Source organism: Gorilla gorilla, chromosome 8 (assembly GCF_029281585.2).
Source record: "Gorilla gorilla gorilla isolate KB3781 chromosome 8, NHGRI_mGorGor1-v2.1_pri, whole genome shotgun sequence".
Taxonomy (NCBI): Eukaryota; Metazoa; Chordata; class Mammalia; order Primates; family Hominidae; genus Gorilla; species Gorilla gorilla.
The window spans coordinates 22,022,791-22,036,507 of NC_073232.2; the positions used below are offsets into that span (position 1 = coordinate 22,022,791).

The window sequence follows — 13,717 nt, forward strand, 5'->3', positions numbered from 1 at the left end:
CGAGTTCTGAGATGAACTATTGGCTTTCTTCATGAAACACTATTTTTACTTAAAAGAATGAAATGAAGGGCCAAATATATTTATTCAGATTTGGGTATTTGATAGACATTTTCTTGAAGGTGAATAAAGTAAGCTTGTCACTTCAAAGAAAACAACTGACAGTATTGGTTGCCAGTGACTGGGTGTGAGCTCTCAAGCAAAAATTAGAATTTTAAGAAAGTTGCCACTGTGAGTTTGACAGCTTCCCAATACTTAGTCTTTCCCCCATCAGATCAGTAGTGGTATTAACAAATATGATTTTTATATTGTATAATTAAATCTCACCACATTTGGAAGGTCTGCATAACATGGTAAAACTATTATTTTCCAAATGGTCAATGCGTCATGTTATGAAATCATGCATGAGTAAGAAATCCATTCAAAGTACAAGATAGGCCCATGTATTTTCATGTAGGAATACAGAAAGTTCACTGATAAGGTTTCAGATTCTACATTATAGCACATTTTTAAGATACTACCACTTTTGAGTTTGGGTGCAGTATCAAAGAAGAATAAAGAAACAGAGACACTTAACAGGTGCTCAAATACTTGTTGACCATAAGCTACACTTCTCCATCTCTAAGGAATGAGTATCTTTGTTTTTGACCAAATGATCTGTTAAACTTGAGGATCTCAGCACACTTGCGGGGATACCTTTAAATTGTTCTAGAGCCCTTTCTGAAAAATGTGAATGAAATGAGTTCTATCTGATTTTTAGTCTATTTGGGGTTCAAACCTCGCTTTAGAAACTACAGATCCTGTCCCATTCCTAATTGCTTTTGATCATCAAAAAATAAATACTGTTCATTTTTTCCCTCCATGCTATATATTCCACCAAAGCTTGAACATATGTTTTTTTGTTGTTGTTGTTTTGTTTTTTTTCCTTGAGAGGGAGTCTTGCTCTGTTGCCCAGACTGGAGTGCAGTGGCATGATCTCAGATCACTGCAACCTCTGCCTCCTAGGTTCAAGTGATCTTCCTGCCTCAGCCTCCCAAGTAGCTGGGATTACAAGCATGTGCCATCATGCCTGGCTAATTTTTGTGTGTTTAGTAGAGACGGGGTTTCACCATGTTGTATCACCATGTTGGCGAGGCTGGTCTCAAACTCCTGACCTCAAGGGATCTGCCCGCCTCAGCCCCCCAAATTGCTGGGATTACAGGCTTGAACCACCAATCCTGGCTTTGAACACACGTTCTTAATGGAGCCAGTCAGATAGAAATGTCAACTCCAGCGCCAGTCAAGATGAAGCAAGCCAACCATGGCCTATGATTCCCACTGATTTTAACTGAAATCTCTGCATATAGTTTTAAAAACTCCAAAACCTTACCTACCTGAACTCTGAACACTAAACAGTTAGAAGCAGTGGGGGGATCTGACCCAAAAGGGGCTGAATCATGGAGCCATGCAGCCAAAACCTCCAGGAGAAATCCCCTTATTATGGACAAAGGCCTTGGTTTCTGTCTCTTTCTTATCTTTTTTTCTCACCCAGTCTAGCCCTCAGGCCATGCATATGGAAAGATCTCCCAGATCTACTCATGAATTAAGCAAGGTGTAGTGAAGTGTACACAGTGTGTTGTCATTTGTGTCAAAGACGGTGGTAATAACACATATTTGGATTAAAAAAAAGAAAGAAAGAAAAAACAAAAACTCCATTGAGGACCAAGTGTGGTGGCTCACACCTATAATCCCAGCATTTTGGGAGGCTGAGGTGGGTAGGTCACTTGAGGTCAGGAGTTTGAGACCAGCCTGGCCAACACGGTGAAACACCATCTCTAGTAAAAATACAAAAATCAGCTGGCCGTGGTGCTGGGCGCCTGTAGTCCCAGCTACTCAGGGGGCTGAGGCACGAGAATCGCTTGAACTAGGGAGGCGGAGGTTGCAGTGAACTGAGATTGTGCCACTGCACTCCAGCCTGGGCAGCAGACCAAGACTCCATCTCAAAAGAAACAAAACAAAACAAAACAAACAACTCCATTGAGATAAAGAAAATGTAGTTTATATATGTCATGGAATACTACTCAGCCATAAAAAGGAATGAAATAATGGCATTCGCAGAGATCTGGATGGAATTGGAGACCACTATTCTAAATGAAGTAACTCAGGAATGGAAAATCAAACATTTTATGTTCTCACTCATAAATGGGAGCTAAGCTATGGGGACGCAAAGGCATGAGATTAAGAATGGACTCTGGGGACTCGGTGGAAAGGGTGGGAGAGGGTGAGGGATAAAAGACTACACACTGGGTACAGTGTACACTGCTCATGAGATGGGTGCACCAAAATCTCAGAAATTACCACTAAACAATTTATTCATGCAACCAAACACCACCTGTTCCCTAGAACTGATTGAAATAATGATTTTTAAAACACCACTGACTGTCTATAAAGGAAACTAGTAACAGTGGCTACTTATTTGGAGGATTTGTGGGGACTGGGCGGATGGGTGTCAGAGGTAGTAGAGAACCCACGTGAGTGTGTTATCTGTTGATAATTCAATACACTATATTTTTAAATGTCATCCATGCACAGAACCCAATCGATTCTGTTGAATGAATAAAGTGCAGAAGATAGCTTCCCTTCCATCCGTTCCCATCTCCAGCACAAACCCCTGTTACTACTGATGTTGCCACTCCTCCATGGGATGTTTCAGGACCCCCTGGACGGCAGCAGGCAGCTTTTCAAATTCTTTTTCAATGTGGTTTTTAAAGCAATACTTGAGAATAATCAGCTTCCAGTAATAAGCCCTTGCCTCACTCTAGAAAGTGTTTTCAAAAGTATGTTCTAATTAGGTCCTGAGACAATACTCTGAGACAGTTTATCGGTTCTAGGTTCTATTTTATAGAAAGGAAAACTGAAGTTGTGGGAAGTTAGGGGATCTGCCCACGGTCATTCCTCTGGAAATGGCACAGCCGATCAAGGTCTTCTGATTACAAGTTGAGCTTAGAGAAGGTAACACCCCTATCATCCTTCCCAACTCCAAAAGAAGAAAGAAGAAAATGATAGATAGCAAGATCTCCACAGATTTTCCTTCCATTCCATGACATTTTATGACAGACTGACATAAGTATGGGTCAGTCTGGGTCTTGGTCCTAGGGGACAGTAACGGCAGAGAGGGAAAAATATCCAAATTCTGTTTTGACTGTTGCACTTGTCCAGCAAGAGAGAAATGAGGAAGGAAAAATGTCCTTGGCTGGTGTGGAAAGAAATCTGCCAGTAAATCTGGTGGATGTTCCAACGTGCCAAAGATATCCCCTCAAGTCCTGTTAACACCATGACACTGAACCAGAGAGGCGGTGAACACGTACTAACACTGCTGACATCTTGGCAGCTTTTGAAAGAAAGATCCCGTTGCTATTTACTAATGCGTGGGTGGGATATTTGAAGATGGAGAGGTGCTGGAAAGGAACCAGAGTGCGGGAGGACTTTGCTCCCAAGGACTGAGTTGAATGTCACCCCGCATATGCTTTGCAAAAGTTTCCCTCCGTAAGATTCCCCCTCTTCCATCTCCTACCCTCCAAATCGACCCTAGAGTCCCAGATCCTCCAACAGAGAGAAAGTGAGAACTATCAGGGAAGAGAATGAAATGTGCCCTTCATATCTACAGTCCAGATCCACTGTCCAAGCTGAATGGAAACTTAAAGAACAGCAGCATCAACAGCATCTAGAAGTGGGGCACGGTGGCTCACGCCTATAATCCCAGAACTTTGGGAGGCCAAGGCAGGAGGGTCACTTGAGGCTGGGAGATCGAGACCAGCCTGGCCAACATGATGAAACCCCATCTCTACAAATAATACAAAAATTAGCTGGGCATGGTGGTGGGTGCCTCTAATCCCAGCTACCTGGGAGGCTGAGGTAGAAGAATCGCTTGAACCTGGGAGACAGAGGCTGCAGTAAGCCGAGATTGCATCACTGCACTCCAACCTGGGCAACAGAGCAAGACTCCATCTCAAAAGAAAAAAAAAAAAAAAACACCGAGCACCCAGCACCTAGAAAGTCCAGGAGCACATGGGATGCCTGCAGGGTCTGTAATTGAAGATCGGCACATAACACAAGAAAGTATCCTAAGCAAAGTCCCAGGCCCTTCATAACTGCTCTTAGAATATGCGGAGTGTTAGCGTGTTCTGATTAACAAAAGTCTAACATCTATTCTTACTGGAATAAAAGAGTGATCATAACAGCAATTCTGACCCCTCCTAAGGTTAAGGAACGATGTTGACTGCTTCTGACATAACATGGTGTATTTATCCTGGGTAGGATAATGTGATGCTTCCTTCCCACAGAAAAAGAAACGCTTAAAGTTTTTTTTTTTTTTTTTTTTTTTTTTTAAGAAAAAAGCAGCAAGTAGGCCGGGCACAGTGGCTCACGCCTGTAATCCCAGCACTTTGGGAGGCTGAGGCAGTGGATCATCTGAGGTCAGGAGTTCAAGACCAGCCAGGCCAACATGGTGAAACCCCTTCTCTACTAAAAATACAAAAATTAGCCAGGTGTGATGGCACATACCTGTAATCCCAACTACTTGGGAGGCTGAGGCAGGAGAATCACTTGAACCCTCGGAGGTGGGGATTGCAGTGAGCCGAGATCATGCCATTGCACTCTAGCCTGGTCTACAGAGTGAGACTCCATCTCAAAAGAAAAAAAAAAAAAGAAGCAAGTAGTAGTCAATAATTCACAACTATTTTAATCACTCCAGGGTATGTAAAAATATCTTAGGGAGCATCAGAAAACTTTAAAAAGTCAATGTAATTTTAATTTCAAATTAAGTTTTAAACTAATGGGCTAATTTTTCTTGTTTTGCTTTGTTTTGAGACAGAGTCTTGGTCTGCTGCCCAGACTGGAGTGCAGTGGCACGATCTCTGCTCATTGCAACCTCTGCCTCCCAAGATCAAATTATTCTCCCGCCTCAACATCCTAAGTAGCTGGGATTACAGGCGCGTACCACCATCCTCAGCTAATTTTTGTATTTTTAGTAGAGATGGAGTTTCACCATGTTGGCCAGGCCAGTCTTAAACTCCTGACCTCAAGTGATCCGCCGACCTCAGCCTCCCAATATGCTGGGAATACAGGCGTGAGCCACTGCAATCAGCGCACAATGGGCTAATTTTATATAGCTTTGATGTGGTCCCTTTCAAAGTGGGTAGGGAGTAAAAATGGCACAAGCAGAGGTCTGGAAACGTGCAGAGTCCCTCAGATTGAACTAAATTCTGCTCCACAGCAGCTCAGCAAAGTGAAATAATGATCTTCCTCACCTCAATTTTCCACTTTTTCTCTGAGCCTGGAATGCTCCCACACTTTGTTATCTAAGAGGCCAGGGTGATTCAAGGGAAAGGGAAAAGGAATTCTCCCCCAAGATCAACATCTGATCAACAGAAATAGATCTGCCTTCAGGCTGAAACAATTCTCCACGGTCCCATTGTTCTTTGTTTTTCCCAAATGATGGAAAAATCTAATTCCATAAAAATGTTAGTAGCTAGATTACGTGACCATAGCGCTAAAAAGTTATGTAGCTTAAGATTTTAAGGGCTAACCTATTAAAGATCAGAATAATATCTGATCTCTTGACATAAATCTATTATATAGTCATATAAGCAAAGCTCCCACAAGATGGGGAACAAAAGGGCCAAGCCTAAAAAGCCTTCGCTTGGAAGAAATTAAGTATGACTCGGGCTTGGGATGCTCAGGCTTAGACTTGCTGGGTCCAACTCAATATGGAGTAGGCAACAGTAATGATTAAGAAGGAGAAAAGGAAGAATAAAAACAGGTGCTTAGAACCACATTGGGAGCAAACTACATGAGAAGCGTTCAGAAAGTTCTAACTTTCTAACCATCAGGGAGGGGTTAGAAAAGTCTAGACTGCTGTCAGTAGGGCAGAGCTGAGGAATGTATGTTTGTTTGTTTCTTTGAGATGGAGTCTTACTCTGTCGCCCAGGCTGGAGTGCAATGGTGTGATCTCGGCTCACTGCAACCTCTGCCTCCTGAGTTCAAGCGATTTTCCTGCCTCAGCCTCCCGAGTAGCTGGAATTAGAAGCACGCACCACTCTGCCCAGCTAATTTTTGTATTTTTAGTAGAGACAGGGTTTCGCCATGTTGGCCAGGCTGGTCTCGAACTCCTGACCTCAGGTGATCCCCCCACCTCGGCCTCCCAAAGTGCTGGGATTACAGGCCTATGTCAAAGAAGAAGAAATCCTTTCCCTTAGTTGGACGTACCAGCCCTTCACAGGAATAGCTTCTGTGCAAGAGCATGAAGAAGGCCTCCAGGGTCCAGAGAGCCCTGGGCAAAGCTCCCTTTGAATCTCCCTTTGAAGCAGGTTTGAATCCTGTCCTTTGCAGACATGGATGCAGCTGGAGGCCATTATCTTAGGCAAATGAATGCAGGAACAGAAACCCAAACACTGCATGTTCTCACTTATAATGGAAGCTAAACATTGAGTACACATGGACACAAAGATGGCAACAATAGACACTCGGGCCTACTTGAGGGTGGGAGGAGGGTGAGGATGGAAAAACTACCTCTCAGGTACTGTGCTCACTACCTGGGTGCGAAACGATTGGTATACCAAACCCCAGTGGCACGCAATTTACCCATGTCACAAACCTACACACGTACCCCCTGAACCTAAAATAAAAGTTGGAAGGAAAACAAAATAAAAAAGACAATAAGGAGATTCGGAAGAACAAGGCAGCTACCCTAGGCCATCCCACCAGACAAGAGAAAGACACTTCCCTCAAACCTTTCTTGATGGGTAGAAAGAAGGGAGTCTCTTAACATGTGCAAATGGGTTCATTAATGGAAAAAAAAAAAGTCCTTATTCCATGTGATACCCACATCAGAACTCTCTCTCCAGCAGTGTGTCACATTGCCCTAAAAATGTCTTCAATCGGGGACTGGAAGAGATGGGTCACAGCCCCAGAGGCCTAGACTGGCCTGGCCCCCACTATCATCCCAACTTGGTTGTGGCAAAGCCCATTGCTTTGGAAGAGTGATGATCATCAAAATTTTCCTCCAACTCTGGCATTTGGCCCAGATCGGAAGACTCTTATATTTTCATTCCCAACCCTTACGATCCCGACCCTTACATTTTGCAACCAACTTGGCCATCCTGCACCTCTATGTCTTACCAACTATAGTTAAGAATCACAGAAGTGGTAGCTATGATAGCAATTTCATTTCATTTCCCTCAGCACTTTTCCTTTCCTCTAAGACAATTTCTTAGGGCCCTGTGCTGTCGATGACAATCATACAGTCAGGAACAGCCGTAACAGCTCACATGTATTGAGCACTTACTCTTTTAAGCATTACGCTAACGGATTTACATAATTATAGTTTGTACATATTTAAATCATATTGCATTAGCCCTCTGACATAGATTAGGGGTGTCCAATCTTTTGGGCCCCATTGGAAGAAGAATTGTCTTGGGCCACACATAAAATACACTAACACTAACAATAGTTGATAAGCAAAAAAATAATTGCAGAAAAATCTCGTAATGTTCTAAGAAAGTTTACAAATTTGTGTTGGGCCACATTCAAACTGTCCTGGGCTGCAGGTTGGACAAGCCTGATATAGATGCTACTATTGTCCCTGTTCTGTAGAAGAGGAAACTGAGGCTCAGCATGCCAATCTTCATCTCATCTTGTTCTCATACTTTGGGAAGAACTCCTTATCCAACAGTAAAGCTTCAGGGATCCAAAGTTTATGAATGGTCTTTTTTAACAGCTGGGAGGTAAGGAGGGATAGTAGGAGAGAGAGAGGGCATACGATAATACTCTCTGATCTGGGCTTTTGGAAGAGTATTCTTGATTCCTTTGGTCACAAAATTCACACAAGGTGTAGCTACACTATTGTTTTGCTGTGGCACAGGATTTAGCCGATTCTTACCCTATTGTCTTCCTGGATTTCCCAGTCACTGGAGAAAGTCGCCAGCTGCTGCCCTTGCGAACAGTTTGAAAACTGGAAAAGGCTAGAAAACATCCTTCTGTTCTCTTGAGTGTCTGGGAAGATGGCATCTTGGAAATTGACTCCGTGAGGCAAGAGGTTATAATTTTCATCCATCCTAATGGAGGAAAAAAAGGCAGACATGTAGACTAGACAGTCAAGGGTGTACCAGCTCCAATCAAGAGTCACAGACAACTGCAACAGGCTTGCCAATTTCACATCAATGTCTGGCATGGCTCTCATTAGAGGAGTTACTACTTCTAATTATTTCTTTGTCTCACACTACGTCAGTCTATCCTTAAGTTTTCAAAAAGATGAGTTTGAGCAAAGTATGGAGAAAACTATGTGTATGGTGCCTGTTTGTCTATTTGTGTTGTCTTCCAAGTCCCCCAAGGGGTCTTTCTTCTCAAAGAGTGTTCCTTATTTCCTGGTGAAAAAAAGGCCAGCTGTAATCACCTATGTTTAAGTTCTGTCTTTGCTATTTATCTTCTATATGACATGAAACAAATGTCTTAACTCCTCTAAGCCTCAGTATTCTAATCTGCAAAAAGAATATAGTACTGGCTAGGTGCGGTGGCTCACACCTGTAACCCCAGCACTTTGGGAGGCCAAGGCAGGTGGATCGCCTGAGGTCAGGAGTTCGAGACCAGCCTGGCCAACACAGTGAAACCCTGTCTCTACTAAAAATACAAAAATTAGCTGGGCATGGTGGTGCACACCTGTAATCCCAGTTACTCAGAAGGCTGAGGCAGGAGAATCACTTGAACCTGGGAGGCGGAGGTTGCAGTGAGCAGAGATTGCACCATTGCACTCCAGCCTGGGTGACAAGAGTGAGACGCCATCTCAAAAAAAGAATATATATAAATAAAAAATAGTATCTACTTTTTTGGTGATGTCATAAGCACTGCATCAAAAACCTAAGTAAATGAAGCACTTGGTACAAAGTAAATGCAATATACATGTTAGTGAACACATTTAAAGGCCTAGCATAAATCAATTAGAATGATTCTTTAAAAAGTCACAAAAAGAGAGATGAAAGTTACACTCCAGTCTAAAAAAAACAACACGTAGGGCTCACCAGCAAGTCTCCGCTGCCACCCTCACCCCTGACAGTGACCAGAGGTCCAGTTTCATCTCAGTGGGTCCCAGAATAACAGAGAAGGAATGATTTGTGTGTAGTTGTTAACACACTCCAAGGCAAGACAGCCCTGTGAAATGAAAATGTCAGACTACTGTCTTTGTATTTCTGCCCTAACTTTTGTAAACATGGTAGAGCAAAAAAGATGAGAATTGGCTGAGCACCACGGAACTACTGGACAAACTGTATTTCATGATAAAAATTTCTTTAAAAAGCCTGCTCAAATACTTGGGCTCTTTTTCCTTTGGAGAACAAAGTTCTGGTTTTGAATAGTTTTATAGACGGTTTCTCAGTATTTTTCCTAATTAAAAACATGAAACCCTAAGTTTCTCTGTATTGAGAAGGGCACTCTCTCAGTCTCACTGGCTTTATTTAGAAACTACACTTCTCTGGAAATACATACATATATATAAAAACTTAATCTAGCTGAACCACTCAAGCCAACACAAAGCATGACATGTTTTTTAAACTTAGATATTCTGGCTTCAATATGGAAAACATGTGTTGCCATGCACTTACAAACACCACTTCGTAGAACTGTTTTCTTTCTCAGAGAAATGCAAGCTAAAAGTGAATCTGCAGACCCACGTCAGCCTCATTCCAAATATCCTTAGTGCTACTTCCCAGACTGGGAAAACGAACTACAACCGATCACCCTAACAGTGGATTAATTTACTATCTTCATAGATACGTTAGATTCCATTTTGATGTTTTTCTCAGTTGTTTTATATCACTCTCCAAATTCAATTGAAGCCAACCAAAGAATTTAGGGTTCTACCTGGCACTCTCTATTCAAATTTCAGAAGAATTCAGTAGTCAATGACAACTGACTGAATTCTTAGGCAGATGCATTCCATCTTGACCACAGGCCAAGTTCTGAAGTTCATGGAACTTCAGAAGATTCCAGTGGTCTATAATCAGAGAGGACCTCCTGCCTGGTTCACCTCTCCACTCCTCAAAGCATTGCTACCCAGGATTTTACCAGCAGCAGAACCCCGAGCCCTAGTAAACCTTTGCTATTTCAAAGAACCTGGCAGCTAATATGAGATAGTGAAGCAATCCCGGGCTACATTCCACACCATTCACATCTTGGCATTTGAGCAAACGGGGAAGAGGAGAGAGTGGACAGCTGGTCAACTTCTAACCTGCACCAGGTGCTTTGCATGAGTTACGTTCCTCACTCAACCAGCCCTGTCTCTCACTTTACACAGGTGAGGCTATGGAAGTTCTTGAGAAGGTGTCAAGAAATGCGCTCAGAATCACGGTTAGGAAGGGCAGAGCCAAAATGCCAGCCACAGACTGATTTCAAAGATTGTTTTTCTCACCGTCCCAGTCTACTCCCACCGAGGCCAGTTTAAAAACCAAAGTCAAAGGGACTGTTGGAGAGCGCTTTGAGCTTCTGTCTGCAATGCTCTTCTGTGTACAAGGCACAGAAACCTTCCCTGTCTTTTAAACCGCCTTAACCAGGGGTAGTCAGGATGTCTGTAGAGACGTCAGACGGAGCAAGAGAGATCCAAGAAGGCAAGGGGTAGGTGCCCCAGGGGCATGCTCACTTGGCACCGACAGGCTGCCCGGGGAGTTACCGGCCTGGCTCTAGGTAACGGCGACCTCGGGAGGTGGCGCAGAGAGAGAGAGAGGTGGCGGCGCCGCCGGGCTCACCTGAGGAAGAAGAAATAGGAGTAGTCCTGGACCACGGTGTGGGAGTGGCACGAGAAGTAGCCCAGGCCGGTGAGGTTGAGCCTGGAACCGGCGGGCACCTCCAGCATGCTGCCCCACGCCTGGTCGCACAGCATCTCGACCTCGGCCGAGTAGAAGAGGCCCCCCTGGCCGGCGTGGTACTGCCAGGGCAGGTGGTTGTAGAGGCCGGGCGCCTCGGGGTGCAGCGCCAGCACCCTGGCGTACACGATGGTCTCGGCCAGTTCGGCGCGGCAGCCCTCGCTCAGGGGCCTCCACTCGGAGGGCAGCTGGCAGGCGCGCGCGGGCGCTGGGGGACCCGCGAGGCAGAGCGCGGCGAGCAGCAGCTGGCGCAGCATGCCGGGCCCTCCCGGGGCGCACGGGGCGGCGGCGGGGAGCCCGGGGAGCCCGCCGGCCCGGGAAGGGCAGCCCTGGGCGCTCGGCTGCTCGGGCCGCTCCCGGGAGCTGGGCTCACCGCTGTCTCCGCCACGGGGCTCGGCATGCCCAGCCCTGGCGCGCCACGCTTTAAAAGGGTCCCGGGGACTGGACGCGCCGGGCGCCCGCCTCCCGCCCTGCCCCCTGCGGCTGGGGCATGGGCGGGGGAGGGGCGGGGAGTCGGGCGGGTCCCGGCGCCGGCTGGGGCGGGGACCCGGGGACTCGGAGAACGCGGGGACGCCGGGACCCAGCCCTGAATTGTGGACAGTGGCCCAGCAATCTCCTGGCGCCCCACGATGGACGGGGTCCGAGCTTGCCAGGCGTAAAGCCTGTTTGCAAACGCAAGGCATTCATTAAAGAATGACTCTTAATTTGCACGATTACTGCCTAAGTTTTCACATTTTCTCTACATTTCAGAGTAAAAATACATAGAAACCAAATCTGACTTTATATTCCCAGAGATTAGGAAATTCAGTGTGGGCTGAAAAGCTTTTTTAGATCTCGTGCTCTCTCAGATTTGCTTGTTATTTAATGAAGATCTTAGAAAAGCTTTGATAAAAGATTCCAAAAAGCAATCATTTGGCCCTGATTTTCTTAAAACTAGATGGTTTCCATAATCCCTGCTTCCATTTTCTAAACACTGTACACCCGAGAAATACATTCAGAAGTAAATCCTAAACAGCTTTTCACATCAGTGAGTGAATTTGAGGATACTGACTCCACAGTTCCATCTTTATCTCTAAAGGCAACAGGTTTTTTGTTTTGTTTTGTTTTGTTTTTTGTTTTTTTCTTGAGACAAGGTCTCTGTCTGTCACCCAGGCTGGAGTACAGTGGCTCCATCAGGGCTCACTGCAGCCTCGACCTGCCCTGGGCTCAGGTGATCCTCCCAGGTCAGTCTCCCAAGTAGCTGGGAATACAGGCACACTACCACCCCGGATAATTTTTTGTTTTTAGTAGAGACAGGCTATGTTGCTCAGGCTGGTCTCAAACTCCTGGGCTCAATCGGTCCTCCCACCTCAGCCTCCCAAAGTGCTGAACTTTCAGGCGTGAGCCCCCACATCCAGCCTGAATATTTAAATTATGCAATTTCATAATGCTATTAGTCTCCCAGGGCTGCCATAATAAAATACTCTAGTCTGGTGGCTTAAATAACAGACCTTAATTTCTCAGAGTTTTGGAGGCAGGAAGTCCAAGATTAAAGTGCTAGGGTTGGTTACTGGTGAGGCCTCTCTTCCTGGCTTACAGACGGCCACCTTCTCACTGTGTCCTCACGTGGCCTTCTCTCTGTGTGTGATGGAGAAAGAGTGAGCCCTGGTCTCTTCCTCTTCTAACAAGGTCACTAGTCCTATGGGGTTATCACCCCACCCTTATGTCCTCATTTAATTACCTGCCTGAAGACCCTATTTCCAAATACAGTGACATTAGGGAGTTAGCACTTCAACATATGAATTTGGAGGTGGGAGGGGAGACATGATTCAGTCTATATGAGCTATTTAGCAGGTGTTCTGCAGGTTTGCTAGAGAAAGAGAGCAGGGATCCCAAATGGTTTATATTCCTGGCAGGCAGACTCACAGCACACATTGCCAAGTTATAATAAGAATTGCTAAACCTTAGTCATTGTTGACCATGGGCCAACCACTGTTGTAAGGACTGTACATATGTCATCTTAATTAATTCTCCAAACAATATTCTGAAGTAGATATAACTATTATCCTCATTTTACAGATAAGAAAACAGGCACAGAGAAGTTAATTGACACCAAAGATCACAAAGCTACAAGTTGACCAAGCTAGGATTCAGCTCCCAGCAATCGGACTCCAGATCCATGTACTTAACTACAACACTAGAATAGGGCCAAATATAGGAAATGCTCTAAAGACACAGGTCAGCCCTTTAACCAGGATATACATAGAGCAAATTAAGAGGAAACCTTAGCAGAGTCACCAATGATGGCTCAAGGAGTGTGCAACTGACCTAACATTAATTTTGTATCACCCAGAATCCCTGCTCTATTTTAGTCCTATACTGTAACTTATTAGATAAGATAGTAAGAAAGTTTTTCTTACTAACTGCATCTTCAAGTGTCTTGAAGGCCTGGAAAAGATTTGTCTACCCCAAAAGACTGTAAGGCCCTCTCTTTTCTTTCCACATAGGTGAGCAAATAAATAAAAATCAGCAAACGTGGCTGTTTTTTCTCTTGTTGTATAAACTTGACAGAATCAAAACTCTTCCAATACTTCCCACAATGTATTTTGCAGAAGTGAGCTCCTGCAAGAAATCATCCTCATGGATTCAGCAGACACATCAGTCATGCTTTTCCCCCCTGTAAGATCTGGCAGAGTGCCTCGCTGATTGGGTTTCTCTTTCTGATTGAGCCATTGCAGTGTACCCTAGTGAGCAGTTCCTCTTTGGGGACTAAGACTTCCAAACAAGCAGAGCTCAAGGTAGCCAGGAGGGGAAACAAAACTTCTGTGAGTGAATTATTGGGTTTAATAGTG

General features: G+C 44.8%; 1 protein-coding gene across 4 annotated transcripts in view; it reads right to left on the reverse strand.

Moving 5' to 3' along the window:
* The window catches only part of CCDC3 (coiled-coil domain containing 3), a 203,978-nt gene that overhangs the window by 94,334 nt on the left and 95,927 nt on the right, over positions 1-13,717 (reverse strand). For 3 of the 4 annotated variants that reach the window (XM_055352333.2, XM_055352338.1, XM_055352334.2), the window contains one exon: positions 7,916-8,090. In XM_055352333.2, coding sequence (XP_055208308.1) covers positions 7,916-8,090 — 175 coding nt within the window. Of the gene's footprint in view, positions 1-7,915; positions 8,091-10,769; positions 11,367-13,717 lie in introns of those variants that run through there. The other variant, XM_004049069.5, reaches the window with a different exon arrangement.